Source organism: Canis lupus, chromosome 24 (assembly GCF_048164855.1).
Source record: "Canis lupus baileyi chromosome 24, mCanLup2.hap1, whole genome shotgun sequence".
NCBI classification, from domain to species: Eukaryota; Metazoa; Chordata; class Mammalia; order Carnivora; family Canidae; genus Canis; species Canis lupus.
The window spans coordinates 14,724,395-14,748,065 of NC_132861.1; the positions used below are offsets into that span (position 1 = coordinate 14,724,395).

Here is a 23,671-nt window from a genome sequence, read left to right on the forward strand (position 1 = left end):
TGGGTTGTCAACAGGGCAGCCGTCTCTCCAAGCCACTGACTGAACTGCTACTGTCTGCTCAATCTTTAGAGCAGCTTGAAGGTGCTCTTCTTACTGTGTGTTCCTCAGGCTACTGCATCAACTAAGGAGTTTGTTAAAAATGAAGATTCCAATTGAAAAAGAAAACCAGAGCCGGGGCATCACAATGCTGGATTTCAAGTTGTACTACAAAACTGTGATCATTAAGACAGTGTGGTACTGGCACAAAAACAGACACATAGATCAATGGAACAGAATAGAGAATCCAGAAATGCGCCCTCAACTCTATGGTCAACTAATATTTGACAAAGCAGGAAAGACTATCCACTGGAAAAAGGACAGTCTCTTCAATAAATGGTGCTGGGAAAATTGGACAGCCACGTGCAAAAGAATGAAACTAGACCATTATCTTACACCAGACACAAAGATAAACACAAAATGGATGAAAGATCTAAATGTGAGACAAGAATCCATCAAAATCCTAGAGGAGAACACAGGCAACACTCTTTTTCAACTTGGCCACAGAAACTTCTTGCAAGATATATCTATGAAGGCAAGGGAAACAAGCAAAAATGAATTATTGGGACTTAAGATAAAAATCTTCTGCACAGCAAAAGAAACAGTCAACAAAACTAAAAGACAACCTACAGAATGGGAGAAGATATTTGCAAATGACCTATAAGATAAAGGGCTAGTATCTAAGATCTATAAAGCACTTATTAAATTCAACAGCAAAGAAACAAACAATCCAATCATGAAATGGGCAAAAGACATGAACAGAAATCTCACAGAGGAAGACATAGACATGGCCAACACGCACATGAGAAAATGCTCTGCATCACTTGCCATCAGGGAAATACAAATCAAAACCACAATGAGATACCACCTCACACCAGTGAGAATGGGGAAAATTAACAAAGACGGGAAACAACAAATGTTGGAGAGGATGTGGAGAAAGGGGAACCCTCTTGGACTGTTGGTGGGAATGTGAACTGGTGCAGCCACTCTGGAAAACTGTGTGGAGGTTCCTCAAAGAGTTAAAAATAGATCTGCCCTACAACCCAGCAATTGCACTGCTGGGGATTTACCCCAAAGATATAGATGCAGTGAAAGACTGAGACACCTCACCCCAATGTTTATAGCAGCAATGTCCACAATAGCCAAATTGTGGAAGGAGCCTCAGTGCCCATAGAAAGATGAATGGATAAAGAAGCTGTGGTCTAAGTATACAATGGAATATTACTCAGCCATTAGAAATGACAAATACCCACCATTTGCTTCAACGTGGATGGAACTGGAGGGTATTATGCTGAGTGAAGTATGTCAGTCAGAGAAGGACAATCATTATATGGTTTCATTCATTTGGGGAATATAAAAAATAATGAAAGGGATTAAAGGTGAAAGGAGAGAAAATGAGTGGGAAATATCAGAGGGTGACATAGCATGAGACTCCTAACTCTGGGAAACGAACAAGGGGTAGTGGAAAGGGAGGTGGGTGGAGGGGTTGGGGTGACTGGGTGATGGGCACTGAGGGGGGCACTTGACGGGATGAGCACTGGGTGTTATGCTATATTTTGGCAAACTGAACTCCAATAAAAAAATTTAAAAAATAAGAAAATAAAAATAAAAATGAAGATTCCATGTCCCTCCCTATTCCCCTGACCCAACCTCTGGGACTAGACCCAGAGGCCACAAACCGCAGATGATTTTCATGCCCACTAAGGTTGGAAGCCACTGTATCAAAGGCAGGGAGGAAAAACAGAAGACAATTTGAGTGAAGGGAAACGAGAAGACATGGTTAGGGTAAGACTGGCAAAAATGAGACTGTGACTCAGTCTGTGATCAGAGGGGAGCTCCTGACTGTGCTGAGAACGAAGCTCTAAGATCAGATCTATGTGCTGTGTGGAGGAGCTGCAGTGGGAAGACAACGTGGAAATGCATATTCAGCTCCTAAATTATCCTTGCTGCTATAGTCAGACTTATCAGGACTGGAACTCTTCTGTGCTTCAAATGTTTTAGAATGTTTTTATATGAATGAGTTGAATTTTTAAGAAAAGAACTATGTTAGCTTTTTTTTTTAATCTTCTGTGTCTTACGCTGAAGGAGGGAGGAAAAGTAATTATTTGGGCTAAAACAAACTGTTCTCAGTATAACACAGAATTAGGCCTTATTCTCGAAATGGAAGGTTCATCATAACTCTTTCAATTAGAAAGGTGTCTATTCCACATCTATTATAGAACTAAGTGCAAGAGAGAAAAGAATCCATATCTAAATCATGTAACTCATTACTCCACTCTACTATGGAGGCAGAAAATATAGACATTATTAAGGAAAACAACTGAAGAGATTTACTTAGAGGCCACTTGGTAAGACATGCTTTAAAATAAAACACGTTTGTGTATATAAAAATAGAGCTGACTCCATATTTTGATTTATGAAAAATAAATTTATTACATAACACCTTGTTTTTAACAATGTTCAATTTTTTTTAAATTCAGAATACTTGTGTCATTCATGTAAAATAGTTTGATACAGTACATTGTATGTTATAGGTTTTTTTTTTTTTCCTCAAAAATTCTAAGGCTCTCCTACTCTTTCTCCTTTGCTGAAGTAAGGGCACCCTAAACAACGTGCGAACAAGTTTTAAAAAAGAAAATTAACTGAACAAAATTTTAATAGCACTACACCAACCAGCTTTAAAATCAGGACAAAATATCTGAATTGGATGCCGCACCTTTCAGAGGAAGTTATCATTCATGCTTTTTTCGTCTTAAAGCATGCTCACTAATCAGCAACACCAACAGGAAAAATAAAACACTGTCTATGACAATCATTTCAGTTTGTTTGCTGAACCAAACAGGTTTATATCAATGACAACATATTTAATTACTATCAAATAGCAGCTTTAATACCAGTCAAGTCATAGATTGAAAATAAAAACAAACTTATAAGTTGGAAATTAATCTTTGGGAGTTTTGAAACCTTTCTGGAAAAACTATGTGGCTTTTATACTTTCAAAAAAACCCAAGCAATAGTCTTGGTCGAAAAACACTGATTAATGTAGAAAATGAATCAACCCACTGATAAGACACTAAAATGAAGGATGTACCAAAATAATCTCATTTTGAGTCTTGATTATTCTGTTGAGTTAACATATACTGTATATTTCAAGTACCAGTTAAACTTTTGTGTGTGTGTGTACTATTGGTCAGATAATGTTGTTACACTGAAAGAATTCACCACATACAACGACAAAATGCTCGCCCCTAGCACATTTCACAGCTTCAACTGCTACAGACTGTCACTGAAAAAAATGCATTGGTCAGTCTGAACCATGTCAAGTAAACTATGGAAGTAGCAAATCCACAACACAAACTGTGCTAGCACTTTCTTTCAAGTCTAACTCCAAAATAGGTACAACTTGGAAGCCACTACCCCGATCTGTGAAAAGTGGTGGAACTTGGCTACTGGACAGTTTGAGGATGTGGGTGTACAGTACATTCCCATGGCCCATCCCAGGTTCCCGCAGAGAGCTGCACCGTCAGAGTCCTGCAGCGCTAGCAACAGTGCATTGACAACAGTCCAGCGCAGCTCAGTACCGGTGTGTCTGATGTGAGTACTGTGGAGGCTGCTGGGAGGTAGTTGAGTATCCCATGCTGCTTTGTGGCTGTGATGTGCTTGGTCCAGGGTTGGGATAGGCAGCATGTGGATTGGAACGCTGGGGAAGAAGAAGGAAGGAGAAATGAGAGTCAGGTGTTTTTACAAGTTGGCTCTACCTCAAGCTAAGCAAGGCGTAGGTTTGAAATGTCATTTATTTCAAGACAGTGAGAATTTAAAAGTCTTGTGCCATGTACTAGTTTTAGAATGAAAATGACAAAAAACCCCAAATCTTTTAATACCAGTTTTCTTTAGGATGGTCAGAAGTAGTGCCAGTAAACAATACTAAGCTGAGTCTCATGACTCTGCTGTGCAGTTCTTTGTTTTTCTACAGCAGTAATCCTCCCTTTAAGCTGTTTTGTAACTACCTGATAAGTAGTAATTAATTCGGTTGAGATGTTTATACATTAACTTAATGATACATACCCTAAGAAATTCAAAGCTAACTTACATGCTAGTTTCTTCAACAGAAACCTCCCAACACACGTGTCACTAAAGGATTAAAATGAACAGGACAAGGAAAGGTACTGCAGAATCATTTGCTTTGGCATTAAATATTTTTATGCCCTTTAATGAATCTTATTTTCTGCTACAAATTACATACAAAATAGGTTTATAAAAAAATAGGTTTATAATTATAGAAATGTAAGAAGAATGTATTCTCAGTTCTAAAAAGAGCACAAAGGGAAAGAACAATGTGAGTATAAGAGTCCCGTGATTTTGGTCTGTTATATTGTTACTCCCATTCCTGCACCTCTCGCTCATATAAAGACAAATATGATAACTGATTTACCATAATTTATTACCTTCCTCTTTTAAAGTATATTCATATAATTCTAAATTCTGCCAACTCTAGCAAAATAACATTTTAAGAAGAGTGGACACATGAAATTATAGTCAGAAATACTTTTTGGAATCACCTACAAAAACCAACCATAATGATAACATCAAGAAACAAAGAAGCAGAGCAATTTTTTGGTTTCAGAAGCAAAAGGCCGAGCACTGCTCTGCTTCATTCTAAGGATGCCATGACCTTAGTGTGCAAATACATTCTTGAGCCAAAAGGGATACACTCTTCCCATCTGGATAGGGAGAAAGAGATGCCAGAACAAACATCAACCTCCAGAGATGTCTGTCCTTGATTACCTTGTTTAGTTTCCTGGAAGAGACTTACTACCCAGGCAGACAAGAATTTCATGGTTTGGTAGACTGGACTTCTCCTTAACCAAAGCAAAGAGTTAAGATTTGACTCCTGATGGGTAGGAGCAAGCTCTGGGAACCTTACTAGTTCAGTAAGATCTTTCGTCTTTCAGTAGGTAAATAACTCTAAGTGGTCGAGGTTTCAGTGTCCTTTCCACACTGAGATCCGTAAGTTGGCAATATGGTTAGAATTAAGCAGGGAGGTGGTATATGATTTTCCAAGTTGTCTTTCTGCAAAGAAACTGACAATACCACTTGATGGGATCCACAGGCAGGCAACAGAGCAGTCTTGGTTGTCAGATCTGAGACTGTATCCTGGGTCTACCCCCAGCTCAACAGGTAAATATGTGAAAGTTCTTCTCTGAGCATCTCTGATATGACAATAACCCTTACTCACAGAGTTCCCATAATGATCAAAGGAAATAATGTAAGTTTCATGCTTAGTAAAAAAGCTGGCATAGTAAACACCCAACAAACTCTTATTATTAGTTATCACCAGCACCACCACCACCACTTAGTAAATGCTTACTGCATACTATGAACACTACTAATAATTTTGATGATAATGATAATAAAAATGATAAAAAGTGGTAACATCTGTTAAGCACTATGGCATGCTAGCCACTGTGCCTTAGCGTACGTCCTCTCATTTAATCCTTGCTACCACCTCACACTTGCCATCATCACTTCTACAAATGAGAAAACTGAGAACATCTGAATTACTTTACTCAAGGTTACCCAAAGTCAGTGGCTAGGCTGGGATCTGAAAGTCTGTGTTTTTTTTTAAAGATGCTATTCATTTACTTGAGAGAGAGCAAGCAAGAGAGAACATGAGCAGAGGGGAGAGGGAGAGGGAGAAGCAGGATCCTTGTTGAGCACAGAACCTGATACGGGCTCAATCCCAGGACCCTGGAATCATGACCTGAGCCAAAGGCAGAAGCTTAACAGACCAAGCCACCCAGATGCCCCTGAAAGCCTTAGATGTAGCTTTCTTAATCATTCTTAATCATTCTTGATATACCTGTTGTTTCAAAACAATGCACAATACTGATTGAGCTCCTACTATAAGTCAGGTGCTAGGACTTATCATGTCTATTCCTATAACAACTACAAGCAAGGCTTGGCTAGTCTCATTTTACAGGTGAAAAGGCCAGGAAATTTTATTTGTCCAAGGTCACACAGTTCATAAATGGCATAATTTATAAGTCTGATCATTCCAGGTCTGTTTAGTTCAAAAGTCGGCCCCCTGTCCGGTACCACAGTCAGTACTCTGCTGTGCCAATAACAACTCACATCACTATATTTTCCCCGGGGACATGAAGGTCAGCATTTTCTTAGGTCACAAACCCATCTACAAATACTGATATGGCCAGTCAATACACAATGAACTGGAAATACCTGATAGTCTGAGGTCATGATGAGTCCACCTGAGGTAGTGGTAGGAGGAACAACTCTCACTTTTTTCAATGGGGGTCCCTGTGTATGACTGCTGTCTTGATTCCCTGGGTGACCGGTTCCATTAGTATGGTTATTGCCCTGCTGCTGCTGCTGGTTCTTCTCAATTGGTTAAACAGAAAAATAAAGTTCAACTCAGAAGGAGAACCAAATACAAACAAGAAAATGTTACACGGTAGATGGAATAAAACAAGCAGCAGCCAAATGTACTTTAATACTTACTTTGTCTCCTTTGTCATCGGGTTCTTCTTCTGTTAAAAATTCTCGTTTTGGGTAAGGGATTTGACAACCGGCAAAAACGCTGCTCACAACAAAAAAAGAAAATTTCTAGTATGCTAATCAGTATCTCAGATGCTTCATTTTAATCTTTTAAGATGGACTTTGTGTCCTTATTTGTAAAATAAGCACCCTTCATGCAACTGTGCCAAAATGAATCTTTTCTTCTAACTAGGGACATTGTAGCAGACCATGGGAAGGATTTTCATTGTGTGAAAATAATCAATAATCATCGAATATGACTCAACTTTCTTTTATCCCAGACTCACTCTTTTATTGTTACAATCCAAATATAGATTCCAGTGGAAATGTCACTATTTGAACACAATTTTTTTTTTTACTCTCCCTTCTACACATAAGAGATGACATGGGGAACACAAATTTATTTGGGAATGGGATTTTGTAATTAAAACACAAAACTGTAACTGTAAGCAGTGGGCCATCTCAGTGAGTCTGAGTGAGCTACAGCATGCATAATTAACCTGTCACTGAATAATTGGGGCACGGCTGAAAATAAAGCTGGTAATGTTTCATAAAGTAAGACATGAACAGGAATGCCTTTTCACGGTAAAAGCCCTAAATGACACCTCAGTCATCAGAGCTCATGTCACTGGGATTTCCCTAGGTCCCCATGTAATGCGAGTGGCAACTTGGAGTTGACAACTCAAACAAGCCCACTCCAGAAAATTCTATCATGCTGGTGAGTTAATAAACTGATCACTTACTCTGATGTAGGAAGTGGATCTTCTAAGAAATAGGGATCCTGCATAGCCTGTTCTGAGGTAATTCGCTTTATTGGGTCCATAGTAAGTAACTTCTGAAGCTGAAATCATAAATCATAAAAACACTGTGTTATTTCTCATAGTTATATCCTTGGCCATATGTGGGATGTACATGTTTTTTGATGAAACACTACAATTTGAGCGGTATTTATTCCCCCAAATTAACAAGAGAAAAACTGGATTATTACATTTAACATAGTAATTCACATTTAGTAATTCTAATAATCATGATCTTACTTGGTTCTAAGAAGTAAACAAAACCTTTACCTTATTCTAAACCAATGATCTACATTATGCAAATTGTTTTGTCCAATTTAGAACAAGACTAAACTCTTATATTTTCTATTCTTTTTCTATAAAGGGAAAAAAACTATTATAACACAAATAATAGAGTAGTCACATGTGACTATTTAGATTTAAAACCAAATTAAACTTAAAAAAATCAATTTCTCAATCATATCAGGTACATTTCTAGAGCTCAAGAGCCACATGTGGCTAGGAGTTATCCTATTGCACAGCACAGATCATCAGAGAAAGCTCTCCTGGCCAGTGTTATCCCTGTCTAAATAAATATGGTGCTTGATACAGAACTTGTGAAGTACAGAGGGGTTATGAATGGAGACTTGAAGACCTTTATTATCTGAGTGACTTTGGACAAGTTGCTTAATCTCTTTGCAACCTCATTTGTCAAATGGAGATTAAAAATAGTGCCAGCTACCATAGGTTTGTTTTCAGAATTAAATGAGTTAATATATGGAAAGCAATTCTAAAGGTACCTGACACAAAGAAAGCACTATGTATTATTATTATTTTGCTACCTATAAAAATGTCACACTAATGTGAAAATTCAGTATTTTTTTGGTTAAAACAGTTTATTTAAGACTTTATGAACAAAAATATTTGAGGTGATTTTTTATTTTATTTATTTATTTCAGAACATTTGATTTTAGTAGGGGATTTAAGAGCTAATCTAAATAGTGGTCTCTTTTGTCCTCTTTGAGCTAACATGGTGATTTTCAGACTTCAGAGTACATCAAAATCACTCCTGGAGCACTTCTGAAACAGTCTGCGAGGACCCACTCTCAGAACTCTGACTGGGATATCTGGGCAGGAGTCCGAGAAGCTGCCTTTCCACCAAGTACTATGGTGCTTGGACTAGGACCACTCTTGAACACTCACAGATGTGTTGAGACTTGATGGAAGAAGATACAATCAGAGGACAGAAGGACATGAAATATTTAAAAATACAGAAGAAATGCTGGGATGGTGAGACTTAAATTTAATTTTGATGATCTGATATTTTAGTGGAAGCACTTTATTTTAGAGTTGAAAGGAAAAGCATGGATTTGCCATTTAAAATGCTCAACAGTTTTAATGGAGTTACATTAGAGCTTTCAGATGGGCCCACACAAGATAAGTCACCCCAGTAAAAAAGGAAATAAGCTGTGAGGGAATCTCTGGAATTTCAATGTTGATGGTTGTGAGAATCCCTTTAGACTACACTGAATAGCAGGTAAGTTGGGAGGAAGTAAGAGGAAGTCCCTTAAATTTTGACTTTCAGTCTACCACTATTATCGTTATTTTGTTAGAATAAATAAGTCCATAATTTTGAAGGATCTAACTTACCTTCCTATTTGGGTCCTGTTGTAAGCATACTAAAAGAATCCATTATTTGGATAATATATTGTGTGGTGATAAGGTAGGTTAGGCACTGCTTTTTTTTAGGCACTGCTTTTTAAGTTGTGATAAGATATGAAATATATGACATGATATAAAAATAAATAGAAGGTGTAGAAGCAGTAGACAGAGAAAAAAAGCAGAAAGAGAAGCAATGTTTGCAAGAGGCCTGGTACTGTAATAAAGGAAAATATAATACTTTCAAGGCAAAAAAATTCCCATTTAATGAATTCATTTAAAAATACTGAGAATAAAGGATTAAAAGAATTTTAAACCAAATACAATACAACCAGCTCCCTGAAATTTCCCCATTGTATGTTATATAACTTTTTAAGAAAATATAAAACCAAAAATCATTTTTAACTGTTAAAATATAAAAGTGGAAATTTTATTGTAAACAAGTTTAAGTTGGCAACAGCTGAATATAATCTCATAAATTACAATAGCACATGGATTCATTTAGATTCTAGGTCAAACTATTTTTTCATTATACAGTAATAAATACTGAATCTCTCATATTCTTACAGAGAAAGCAAGTAGCACACACCATCACTGACAGACTTCTAATACCCAAGCTTGTCAGAGTATCATAGGAGTTAAAAATTTTATAAACAATCTTTCAAAGAGTTAAAATACAAAATAATCTGTAAAACCTATTTCTGAGTAATGGGATGGTTTTCTTTTAGATTCTTCTCTGAAATATTTGAAATTTTTAAATAACTGATGAAAACCAATAAATGTAATTTTAAAAATATTCTTGACAGACATGGTACAATAACTATCTTCTAAAAATCAAATGACCAAACATTAGTCTGTTAAACCATGTTATGGGTTTGGAAAAACAAGTATTTTCATGCCTTTACTATTATGTACCAACAAGATGTCCGCATTAAAGTACTCTAAGAGTGCTAAGTAACCATGTAAATGACCCAAAAAACCTCTGGTTAGCTAACCAGGGGAAAAAAAAATTATTATTGTTCTCTAAAGCTTACCAAGTGGAATGCTTTACTATCTGGTTTAACTTTATGTTTTTCCATATACTTGATAAGGCTGCAGTTGGTATACCTGAAAGAGAAATACTATGAAATATCTATATTAGATTTTGAAGTTAATTTTACATTGGCTGAAGGTTTTACAAACAATTATTTTAATCACAACCAATACAGAATATACATGTTGAAAATGGAATAATCAGCATAGCATTATCAGTTTCATATTTCATTCAATATTCACACTAGTCACTTATGAATGGATGCTACTAAGTAAACACAAGATAATTTAATATATAATGTATACTAAATAGCATTTTTTTATATGACTGCTATTTCAACAATTCTCTTAAATAACATATGGGTTAGATGTTTAATTCAGCCTTACTAGGAAGTTTAAAATAAATGTAAAATTTGTAAAAATTTGTTATTGGCCTATAAACTATCCTCTCCCAATGTTCTGATCTTGCATTGTAAATAAATGAAACATTTCTTCTTCTCTATTACAACTTGCTTAAAATGACTACACAATTCAGGTGGGTGGGCAAGTGACTATTAGCAAGGCTGCTTATTCTAGTCTCTTACTGCTGTGATCCTTTCCACTGATGTTCATTTTCAGAAAGTAATAAATATGGAAAGTTTTTTTTCTCATATCCAAATCAGCTGCTAAAATCAGCTGTTTGCCTTCTTTATATCATTTAAACATCTTAAAAAAGAAAATATTTGCTAATAAATAAAATTATTTATTAGAATAAGCCTATGTTCAGTATTCTCTTGAGTATTCAACTTATATTGAATATTCTAGAAAAGCAAAAACCAACAAAGGATCTACTTTATTTCCAACTTACGTATTTCTTCTGAAATCTTTCATTAATGTTGAATGTTCAGGCATCTTTTTTATATCTTCCCAATCTTTATCTGTGAAATACATTGATAAAATTTTATGTTGTCTAAGTTCCTATTCTCAAGAAATTTAACAAAAGTTGCCTCAATTTTCATTACATGTCCTATATACTTTGAACCTCCAGGAAAACACAGACCTCAAATAAATAATTAACTATAGTAAACATCGTATCTTGACCTATAAATACAATTCTGATCCCTGGTATAGCATTAGATCTCTATAAGTCTATCTTTTTAGTGCCTACTTTCTATGTAATTTACTATAAGTTACCACAATTTCTATAAGTAGAGAGAAATAAGTTATTAATAAGTATTTCTATTACTAAATAATTCTACTTTTGTTTGTAAAACCACTTTTTCCCCCTTTCTACCCAATTTCTTGGTTAAATCAACATCCAGTCTCTTCAATGACAAATGTAGTATCTTTCCTCTCCATAGGTATAAGTTGCTTTTTTTTTTTTTTTTTTTTTTTTACATGGCTCTCCTTACTTTCACTTTACTAAATATACTGCTTTACAACAGCAAGCAATGTAAGAAGCAAAAACTGTCTGGAATAGAACAGGGCAGGACAGAACTAGTATGTAAATAAGTCAGCTGGTGGCTTGGCTAGTTTCAGTAACATTAACAAAAACAACCCCAGCTCCTTACATTAGGTAGAACATGTTTCAGTTAGTCTTGCTGGCCTTAGAGTTGCTCATGCTAGATGGCTGCTTTTCTCCATTACTATCAATGGACTTGTACTGAAAGACTACCTGATGCAGTGGTACTACAACACGTAGCTTAATTAACCACACCACTAGCCTTTAAATGGCCTTTAGAGGTTTGCCTTCGACTTACTTATACAAATATGTGCTACCTCTCCCCCAAAGATATCACACTGTAAAGTCAACTGAATATATACTTTAAACTCCTCGATGGGGCTTTCTCCTTAATTATTTCCTTGCTCCAATTTCTCTATTTTGTCAATTTCTCAAGCTAGACATTTTTCAAGCTAGATTGAGCAATCTTTTACTTTTCCCTCAATTATATACTTCCTATTAAAAAAAAAGTCCCTATTTGTCCTTTATCTCCATCTCATTTATCACTTTACACCTGGAGTACTGTTATACAGGCAAACAGCTGGCTTCCCTGACTTCAGTTACCTCTCTTTAATCGATTTGTACCTACCATTACCATAGTAATCTAAAATATAACAAACCATGTCACTAGTTCTCAAGAACTTATCATGGATTCTCATTCTTCTGCACATTAAATCTAAACCCTACTGTCTGCTTTTCAAATTTCTTATAAGCTAAGCCTCCCCTAACTGTTGAACTACACATTAAGAATCATCCCTACAGAGGTCACCCCCTCTTCCATCCCCTTGTAAACCATGTTCCTTTCCCCTGGGCCTTAGAAATGGTGGACACATTCAGAAGTGGAAAGAAAAGGTCATTCTTCTCCATCTACTCAAACCATAGCTATTATTTAAACATTTCTATTTAGAGCAGTACAATATAAACTCCAAGAAGGCAAGAATCATGCCTGTTATATCAACATTATTTTATGCATAACACAGTGCCTGGCACATGATGGCAGGTCCTCAAATATTCAGTGAACAAATAAAATTAATCACAATAAAGTAGTCTTCACAGGCCCATTGACCAATTCTGCACAAAGGTAGTATCTGTGTTAACACTCCTATAAGGGAATGTGAAATTATAACTCCCAAGTATTTCTGTATTAGTCTAGAGTTATTCTGACCTGAGAATAATTCCTAATAAGAAACAATTTCTAATAAATACCTGGCTAGCCATTTTCATTATTCTAGACTTCTGGGGAGAGTTTTGGTGACTGATGAACTACCATGCTATTGCATAACAAGGGACGGGGATATAGTTGGAGAGGTCTAACGCCTATGATGAGACACCTAAATAACTTTCTCCCTGCTGCCAATCAGTACAGGCAAGGTTGCTGTTCTAACAGAACACTTAAAAGAATGTTCTTACCAGCAAGGGTTATAGGATAAAAAACTTCTTTTATTCAATATAATGTGATTCTGTACAGTGCCCTAAATATAAAAAATGTTAAAAATTTGTATTCAAATCCCAAATATTGGCATTATTATATGTGTTGCCAGACAGAAATACGTACTACTGAATTTTATTTAGTTTCCTTTTGTAAGAATTAAAGGCACCTTTTAATACAGAGATCGTAAATATTTTATCATTTCAAATATTAAACAAAACAAAACAAAAAATAAAATGAAACAAAAATATACTCCTCAAATTCAGAAAACCCATAGATATCTTTATGTTAATATGTGAACTCTATAAATTTTGCTATTCCTAAGGATCTTTGATTAATGCAAGTCATAAATATAAAGAATTGAGTAAGAGTAGCTTCCATCAGCTAAAGATATACACCTTTCCAATGAAGATATCTAGGTTCAAACAACAGTGATTTAAAAACAAAAACAAAAACATAATGTGTACCTGCAGGAAATCCCATTACATTGAATATTCTGTCCAGCTGGTCATGGTGATAAGGATTACTAGTTTTGATGTCCTCTTGTCGACAGTGAAATATTGGTTCTGACGTTAGTAGTTCTGCAAATATACACCCTATAGCCCAAATATCTTTAAAACAAAAAGAAAAAAAAAAAAAAAAGAAAAGAAAAAAAAGGAAAGGAAAAAAGAAAAAGAAAGGAGGAAAATAAAGTGGTTCTTTCCAAAAGAAAATGCATTTTTATCTTGGTGGGGAGTGTTTTTTCTTTCTTTTCTTTTCCTAATAAGTCATATTAATTTCTAAAGCAATTATAATTAAAATATCATGGAATATTATTTGTAAATATATATTCCCACCCAACCCACCCCAATTTTTCATTCCCTATTACATCTCCATTATACCCAGTGGCTTCATTCCAAGTTCAAATCAAATTTATTAGCTAAATTTTTGGCAATTTTTAAATGCTTCAAACATACCTTACCTATGAAATACACACAAAGTTGCATATGGAGCATAGGAACCACAAACAAACAAAATTAAACAAAAAATAAAACCAAAACAGAAAACCCAAATAGCCTTTGAAATTGCGTATACTTGCCAAAAACAATCAGCACCAATTTTTTAAGGTAGAAATATTTTTCTTTAGTTTATGTACATGCTAATTTGTGAAGTCTAATAATTATCCCCTCATGCTAGCACTAATTAGCAAGGTGTTATTCCAATAGGAGAAAGACAATGCCTCACCTAATCAAACTGCATTTCTACTTGAACAGTTTTTCCTTCAATGTATTTCTTTATGATACGATAGTGTCAGATTTTGCAATTTAATAAGGACAAGAAAACAGGGAACAAAATCCTACCTTAAGACAGGTGGAAAGGGTACAAATTTACTAGACTTACTTATAAAAAGCCAGGCAAATGGATTCCTCTGTAGTGCAACAAACTGCTTTCATTCACTTTAAGATTTAAGCTAATTTTCATTCATATTAAACTTTTACTCAATAGAACTGTTATTAACAGAGGAAAGATCTACATGCCACTTTAGAATTTAAAACTGAAATTACTCAGTTTCTACTTTAACAAAGTCCTAAACCAACAAAGTTAACTTCTCTACACTAAGTACAATGGTGTGCACACAGCAGAGATTCAATGAATGTGAGTGTGTTTTGACTGATCTAACCAAAACCTGTGGTAAATACAAATAACTATAGAGGGAAAAATAAAAACCACTATTTTATTAAAGCCAATTACCCAGGTCTATTAATAACTGTCACATACATAGAAAATGAGAAAAAAATGTTAATTTATAAAATAACTCAGAATTCCTAAACCCTAAAATTGGAATATAGATCTTTAATGTAAAATTATCACATTTCTATTTCATACTAACAAGGCAGTAATCTTTTTAGTAAGATTAAACACCCTGACCACAAGCAAGTGATTTTTAAAAAGGACATTGTGTTTGCATATCAGTTTTCTCCCACATCAGAGAACCAAGTTAGCCAATACCATCATATGGAAAAGTATCAAGAGATACAAGCCAAACTATTTTGTTTTTAGTAACAGAAAAATTATTTTGTGATTATTCTTTTTACATATGTACCCCATATGATAACTTGACTTATGATAATCTTACTTAAAAGGTAAGCTAAGGAGCATCACAAAGAGAGCCTATGGGTCAGTTTGCATGTTTAAAACTCTACTCCTAGCACCCAAAAGGCTCTCAAAACTGAGCCTATGGGTCAGTTTGCATGTTTAAAACTCTACTCCTAGCACCCAAAAGACACCATAACAACACATTCTGGTTAGCTATGAAAAATTCTAAAGAAAACTATGTAAAGGCAGATGAAACGTAAGTGGTGTAGCTATCCTTAAAGCGATATTGCTTCTAAAATAAAAGGTCAGAAAATAGGAAGAAATAGTTTATTAAACCTTGCTTATTAATCTTGCCCTCATAACCTCTTTCTCTGCATCTTTTTTATTATCTCTTACTTTTAGCAATCTCATCATCCTTCCTTTCTTCAAAATCCTGATCCAGACATTAATCAGGAAGTTAAGTTAGCTAAGCAGGCTATTATTTCAGACAAATTTTTAAATCTGTGTACATAAGTCTCTCTTTCCTATCTTGCCTATTTTTTTCCAGAATGTGCCAATTTCATGGTAAAGTCCTTCCCTGTTCACCTGCCTACCTCCTTCAGGAAAAGACTTTCCAAAATAAAAATACATAAATCTCATCTATTTCTCAAAATCTGGGATGCTTTGTGTAGCTATTGAGCTAACTAGGCAAAGTAGACAGCAATTAGCATGCTATGTAGATCCAAATTTGGCGGGGGGTAGAGCTTGATATTTTATAGTATACTTCCCACTTAATAGAATGCCACATAATTAGTGGGCATTCAGTTATTTGAGAACAAACATCTGAGTTTAAAAGTCCATAAAACTTTAAAACTGCTTTAAGTGATGATTAATTAAAAACTGAAACTCCTCTTTCAGCCTCTACGAAGTCAACCAAACAAAACCCCAAAACACTCAAAACTGAATTAAACTTTGTTACTGGGAGTACAATGTTTATTAGCCTATTATTGACTCTCTTTGGCTTAATTATTTGGGTTGCAGTTTTGTACAAGTGAATAAAAACCTGCAGCACTAAAATCTGTTTGTAATAGAGGGTAGGAACGTTTTTCTCCTATGCTCTTTCCGTTGCTTCTTAGTAGCCTCAGTTTAACATAATCCACTAAACTCCACTAGCTAAGATTTCACTAAGATTTCACTCTTCTAAATGATGCTATTAAAATCAACTACTGAACAAGTAATCTGTGCATTCAACTACAAAGGTTCTTCTATCAGCCACTCAAACTACACAACTATCTGACAAGTAAGTAAAAATGCTAAGCAAGTTCTTGATAAGCAGCTTTCACTGTGGCTGGGGAATTTGTTGAATACTTTAATGCACCCTCAGGCTACTTACATAAGTAATACGCAGAATGGGATTGTGTGGGAGAGACTGGATTTAAGGAAGAAGTTTCATTTTTATTCCTTTATTCTGTTTTTAAATATTTATATTAAAAATGGTTTATGTACAATCTTTCTCTCAAAAAAAGAAGTGATTTAAAAGATATTTTTGACATTTTTGACAAATGTCTTCATAAAAGAAAAGTGCTTTCAAGACATTTTTGAGCCAATGTCTTCATAAGAGAAAATGCTTTCCAAGATTGCTCTTGGCCAAGTCAGGTATGTACACCTGGCTTGGGTGGGGATCACCACTGCAGAGGGTCTCATTGGTTTCAATCTGCATCCTTGTGTCCTCTGTAATCTCTCTACCTCAGAAGCAGTTGTTTTTCCAAGGTCACAGAACTTTTTAAGTTGAAGGGGATCTAAGAGATGACTGAAGCTAAATTCTCACTTTCAAAAAATGAGGCTAAAGAACTAAATGGTTTGCATGAGGGTGAGCATGCGTGTGTGCACACACCCTGAGTGATAGAGCTAGGGCTATAAATCAGATTAATTTGAGTACATTTCAGTTTCTCTTAAGTTTTAAAAAGTTTACCTAATAGTTATCCAATAAATTTTGATGAGGAAGACGAAGAGAGGAAAAATATGAAGAAAGGGCTTCTCTTTTCCAAATTACAAAGCCATTTGAACAAGGGATTTACTAAATTGCTGTTAGTTTAGCTTTGTGAGAAAGAGCCCCACATCAAAAATGCTAGACTGCAGATTGTCCTAGTGAATAACAAGTTATAGGAATTCCAATATTCAAAATATAAGTTTCTTTAGAAAAAGATAAACAGAGTCACAAGCTTCTAAGATGGCATATTTTTTACTTAATTTAAATCAATTCAAAGTCTCAAGTTTTCAAGTTGATAACAGCTAAGATTAAGCAATCACTTCCTTATCTTTGTAGTCTGTTAATATGTCTTATCAAAAGTAACAATGCTTTTAAATACTCACTTTTAAGTGGAAAAAATAGTTATACATCGTATTAGTTTATATGCTAAAGACTTAAAATACTTTTTTAAAGATTTTATTTATTTATTCATGAGAGACACACAGAGAGAGAGGCAGAGACACAGGCAGAGGGAGAAGCAGGCTCCATGCAGGGAGCCTGATGTGGGACTCGATCCTGGAACTCCAGGATCATGCCCTGAGCCGAAGGCAGACACATAACTGCTGAGTCACCCAGGCGTCCCTTAAAATATACTTATAAAAAAGATAACCAAATGTATACACAGGTAATTATATGTATTCAAAAACAGGACTAGTTTAATGATTTTCACTTTTCCTTCTGGTTGACTTTTTAAAAAATAAGCATTTTATTCTGGAGTAATTTTAGATTTATAGAAAAGTTGTAAATACAGTACAGAGAAGTCCTGTATCTAACTGACTTAACTTTATCTACCTTTACTTTTCTATAAAATGAAATGTGATCTCAAAGTAGTTATGAAGATTAGTGAATATAAAGATTTTCTTAAGAAAGACATGTTGGGTTCAAGATTAAGATGGGGGAATGAGGGGAGCCTCGGTGGCTTAGTCAGTTGAGCATCTGCCTTCAGCTCAGGTCATAATCCCAGGGCCGTGGGATTAAGCCCTACATCACATTCTCTGCTTAGACTTTGCTTCTCCCTCTCTGTCTGCCTGCCACTCTGCCTACTGTGTTCTCTCTCTCTCTCTGCCAAATAAATAAATAAATAAATATATAAAGTTTTTTTTTTTTTTAATGGGGGAATGATCATAAGTATTTCTTCTTTTCCCTTCTTGGGTATACACTGAAATGGCAGCAAAATAATAAAGGCATATATCCATAGTAATAAAAAGAACAGGAGATTACTGAGGACAAGATTCATTCATTAATTCATTCAACAAAGTACTAAATTATCATTGTGTACCATGTAGGCACTGGCCTACTAGGGTGACCAGCGAGGCAAGGTCTATCTATTTTACTGGATTTTAGATACTATTCAATGCTTTTAAGGCAGTAAGATAGAAGTGGGAATAGGGAAGGCAGGATGACTACTTTTGACCACTAAGTGATCACTAAGGTTCTCTCTGAAGAGGTAGTATTTTGATTAAGATCTCAATGAAAAAAAAAAAGAGACTGGCCATATGAAGACCTGATCTAGGCAGAGATACAAAAGAACACTTTACTTCAGGAAGATGGAAGGCAGACAGAATAGCTCAGAGAAGGCCCTAGACACAGTATTATCACTGAGTGTGAAGTGAAGCAGGATTGTCCTGTACAATTTGGAAGATTTTGTCCTTAGAGGACCAGCTATAAAGTCTGTGTTTTGAACAGTTGATCCTTCCCCAACGCTCCCTTCACTGCCCTGGGGCTACCAGGTACATGAAACTTAAGCCCAAAGTTGGAAGACTCTTCCCTTAAGGAATCTGAATATCCTCAGGACAAAGACTTGTGCATGCTAAGCATTTGGGGATCCCCTCATTAATGGTATTCTCTGCTAGATCACCCGAAAATCTGCCAGCCAACGAGCCCTATGATCTATGTATACAAAGTTCCTAAGCACTTTTCTGTAACCTGATTCTTAAATATCAAGAGACAATCAAGGGTCAAGAAACAGGGGAAGAACACTTGCCACATGGAAGGGAGAGACCAAGCCATATAAATAAAAAGCCTACGAAGAAAACACAAAAAATTATTCCAGGAATACAGCAAATTACAAACAATTAAAAAGCACTGTTACCACTGTCCTCACAGACATCTGAGAAGCTTTTCTTTACATAAAATAATATAAAAAACTGATAGAGCATAAGAAGGGGTTCTTAAAAAAAAAAAAAAAAACAAGGACAGAAGAACATAAGAAAAGTGGTATAAAGGGTCAACCTGAGGCATCCAACATCTGCTCACACTCAGTTTAGGAAAGAAAGACATAGAAAACAGGAGGAAATCAAAAGACTAGTGTAGGAGTTTTCCACAGACATGGAATATGGGATATGACCTTCAGAATGAATGTGCCTACCAAGTGGCCAGCTCATTACTGTGAGATATAAAGATAAGAAATCCTATTTGTTTTTAGAAAGAAAAACCACCCAGGTAGTCCATCAAGGAATAAGAATAAGATTGGCACGAGTCTTCATTAGCAACACTGATGCTACAAGACAATGGAAGAGCATCACCAAATACTGAGGGTAAGTCCTTTTATACTTAGAATTTTAAACTTGGTCAAACTGCATGATATAGTAAGACAAAGGCATTTTTCAGAAATATAAGAACTAGGAAATTTACCTCCAACACACCCTTCCAAAGCAAGCTGAGATATTGCTATAGCAAAATAATAAAGCCCGGAAGGAAATATATCCAACTCAGAGGAATTGAAAAAAAAGAAAAGCCAGGATAAAAATCAATCCATAATACAGCAAACCATAGAAGACTTCAGGATGGAGTTAACCAAAAAACAAAAACAAAAACAAAAACAAAAGCAGGCTCAATGCCATTCTGGAGAAAACAGAACAAGTTGGGTAAACAGTAAAGACATACAACACAGGGAAAAAGAAAAGCAAAGCACTTAAGTATGCAATGATAAAGTTCAATGAAATAACATGAGGCAGAATAAAGATGTTAGTAATGGGAAAGATGTGGTAAAAGGACTGTGGTAGTTGAACACCAAATCCATTACAGTATATAATCTGAGTGGGATAATGAGAGCTGTGGGAATTACGGTTTGCAAAAAGAAAATAAATATCGTAAACATTAACAAAGTAGTAGTAATGATAATAATGATGACAACGATATTTCTCACATAGCTTATAAATTGAGAGGTAGGTGGGGAAGTAAAAGAGTACTATTTCCTAATTCTTCCTAGAGGGAGGTAATCAACACAATCAAAAATTGAAAAGTGAATTAAGATATCCTAAATTCCTACTGTTTCCCTTAATTTTTCCCCCTTAACTCTAAGGGGATCTTTTAGAAATAAATATTTCTTTTGGTGAAACAAACATCAGTCTGCAGTTTAATGGCTTAGAAATTTTACTGTGCTTATTTCTCTTTCAAGTAAAATTTAAAATACATTTTTACTTAGCATGCATCGTATGATCCCATATATTTAAAAAGCTTTAAAACATCTATTTATCTATCAGAGAGAGATGCCTGGAATAATACACTCCTAATGCTAATAGTGGTGTTTATAGGCAGTGGGATTGTAGGACAGATTTTGCTTGTACTTTATAACCTTCTGTATTATTTGACTTAATATATAGAAATATGTGTATTTTACTACAACAAAGTCATTTCTGAAAGGTGATAGATTTTTCGTGAGCTGCACTCACCAATAGCTTTGGTATAGTGTCTTGCCCCCAGGAGTAGCTCTGGGGCTCGGTACCAGAACGTCACAACCACCGGATCCAAATCTGCTAAAGGCTTCAAAGGTGAATTAAATAATCGGGCAAAGCCCATATCAGCTGGAAAACAGATAATAATAAGGTCAAGTCAACAGATTTTTACCAATATAACTGATTACTATAATTTTACCACTACTATTTAGGAAGATGGGGAAACCGCTGAACTCTTCAACCTGGTTTATGGACACACTCTGCTGCTAGAGGCAGGGTGACCCTTTGCCCCTGGGCAGATTTCTTCCCACCTGTCATGCCATTACTGGAGACAGGGTAGTTAAGGTGCGTGTCCATTCCTTGTACTGGTTGCAAGCACTGACAAACTACATCCGTTACAGTACAGCTTCCCATTATTCGAATCAATAAGCCTGTTCGCCGGGGAATCAGACATTGACTATACAGTAAGTTAACACCACTATCTCCCCCCATTTATTTGGGTTGAATACTATTAACTTTAAAGAATCATAGTAAAATTTTTAAGCTGGAAAAGACCTTTTAAAAGATCATTATAGTTCAATCACTTCCTTTTTCTAGAGGAAAAAAAATTTTTTTCAAAAGAAGAAATTAAATGATTTGACAAATGTCAAAAAACCCTAGCTCACAACTAGAGCTGTGGCATTTGACACAGTTTAATATATAGTGTAGTTATTCAGGCATGGCTGTTCATCCTATTACACTGTAATCTTAAAAGCAAAAACAGTCTTCATCTTAGTATCTAGTGTCATTACACATCGCTTTTATCAAATACACATGAATGAATAATCACTTATTCATACCATCTATCAAAAATTTCGAGATTCATCAATCATTTGTTTCGTTTTGCTTTCTTAATACATATTTTTAATGAAGTAGGCCCTCGTCTAATCTACTTAATTATAGAGGTTAAAAGAAAAACCACAGAAATTTGCTAAAGATAAAACCATGACTCAGATTACTAAATATTAGTTTATATAAAAAATAGTATTTCTTCTTAAATGTGAATGCTTTAAGCATTAATATCCCCCCAAACCTGCTAACATCATATGCATTACATATAATTCCAAACTAGATTTTGTTGTATAAAATTTCCTCAAATCTTATAGTAAAAATACATCTGTAACTACTGTTTGACTAGGTCTTTTCCAATTTGCACACTTTGAACTTACATTTGAACTTGATGCAACCAAACTGGACTTTTTAAAAACACAAATAAGGACTTAACAGGCATCTGGTGACTAGAGAGTAAGTACTGACAGGGCCTGGCTTTCAAAGGGAGTCAATGACCAGGAGTACTTTGAGGTGCATCAAATTTTTGTGATATTTAAAATTTGCAAGGTTTGTATGATAAAAGAGTATTCTGAGAGTCTAAGTGGAAAGTGAGATTTGGGAAATTTACTGGGGAGGAGAGGAAGGAGGCTTTAGGAATACCTAGGTTGTTCTTTGTTGGGGAAGTGGTACAAATTAGCCGATAATTTGAATTTATATTAAATGTTGCAATCAGAAATTACTTTGTAAAAATACCCCCAGAATCCTGCTGCCTTTAAATTAACATAATTTAGTTACAACATTTCTTCTACCCACACAGGAAACAAACTAAATAAATGTGACAGACACAACTTAGAAATGACAATGGAAAAAACCAGTTAGAATAAATAAATTCAGTTCTATCCTTATAGGTGTCAGGCCAGAACTGGGTAAAATTTTGTTTTGATATATAAAGAAACAGAGCTATTAGAAAATATGCCAAGGTACAGAATGCTTGTTATTTTTTTTTCCTATTAGGCAGAGGCCCTCTATCAGCAGGCTCATTCACACTTGAGAGTCTATACCTATCCAGCCTTCGTGGTTTTCCTAGTTTATAATTTCCAATGTTGACAAGGTCACAGAAGTACATGTTCTGATGTAATCTGGCTCAGGTGAACAGAAGTGATGCTATAATCACTAATGTGCTGTATAAGCCCTTGTGACTAAAGGTGAGGCTGGCCTCTAATGTGGATAGAAGCCACTCACCTTGATAGGCTATTTTTAATGAAGGCAAAGGTTTCTAAGAAACATCCACAGCTTGTTTTATAATTAGAACACTTCAAGCCCTAAAGATTGTCTGACACCTTTTAAGAGTGTGAAACATTTTTCATTTTTAACATAAACTCTTTAGAAATGGCTTTGATCAAGCAGGAACTACATGAATATACACATATTATTACAGCAAAAGTTAGAAATGATAATAGGTGCCTGTAAAAGTTTTACAAGAGTGCTACACTGTGACTTATCAAAGATAAAACATACCAATTTTTACTCTTCCTCGCTCAGGACCTTCACCCATAACTAAAATATTAGCAGGTTTCTGTGGAAACAAAATAGTGATTTTTTTCAGTAGACAGTAGTGGTTTCTTTACAACAGACAATATATCAATATAACATAAATCCACCTTTACAAAATCTCATTTACTCAAAAATTAAAATCAAACACAGGAAGTCACCAAAGAAACTTTATGCAAAGCGATATGCAAACTTCATGAAGGCCCAAATGGGATAGCACTTTTCTCCAGGTAGAGTTAATAAGGCTTTTCTTGGCCCTTTATTCAGTCTGTGCTCACTACTGTGAAGCATCTGACAGGAAGCTATAATGTTGTGGTTACTTCCAACTCTTTCAATTATATAAAATGTCCTGCAATTTTAAGGGAAAATGTATCTTCACAAATGGCTTAATTCTGAATAGCAAAGGAAGGAGCCAGCTGGTTATCTTTTTATTTTTGGAAATGCAAAGTATGCACCTATGTTTAAACAAATAAATTATAGAAAAATCAATTTACTAAAGTCTTTTCTAAATGGATTAGTGAAGAGGAATTTTCTATGATCTGGTTTTGAGATTTTTTACGTTTAAATAAAAAAAGAAGCTAAAAC

The 23,671-nt window shown here is 35.1% G+C and overlaps 1 protein-coding gene across 6 annotated transcripts in view; it reads right to left on the bottom strand.

The window, feature by feature from the left end:
- The window catches only part of CDK8 (cyclin dependent kinase 8), a 136,507-nt gene that overhangs the window by 12,624 nt on the left and 100,212 nt on the right, over positions 1-23,671 (bottom strand). Inside the window, exons 5-13 of one of the 6 annotated variants that reach the window (XM_072795715.1) lie at positions 23,054-23,111; positions 20,723-20,854; positions 13,432-13,545; positions 10,903-10,972; positions 10,058-10,130; positions 7,332-7,429; positions 6,553-6,631; positions 6,274-6,432; positions 2,444-3,736 (exon numbers count right to left, since the gene is read on the bottom strand). In XM_072795715.1, coding sequence (XP_072651816.1) covers positions 3,611-3,736; positions 6,274-6,432; positions 6,553-6,631; positions 7,332-7,429; positions 10,058-10,130; positions 10,903-10,972; positions 13,432-13,545; positions 20,723-20,854; positions 23,054-23,111 — 909 coding nt within the window. In that variant the 3' untranslated portion in view covers positions 2,444-3,610. Of the gene's footprint in view, positions 1-2,443; positions 3,737-6,273; positions 6,433-6,552; positions 6,632-7,331; positions 7,430-10,057; positions 10,131-10,902; positions 10,973-13,431; positions 13,576-20,722; positions 20,855-23,053; positions 23,112-23,671 lie in introns of those variants that run through there. The other 5 variants (XM_072795714.1, XM_072795713.1, XM_072795712.1 and 2 more) reach the window with 5 other exon arrangements.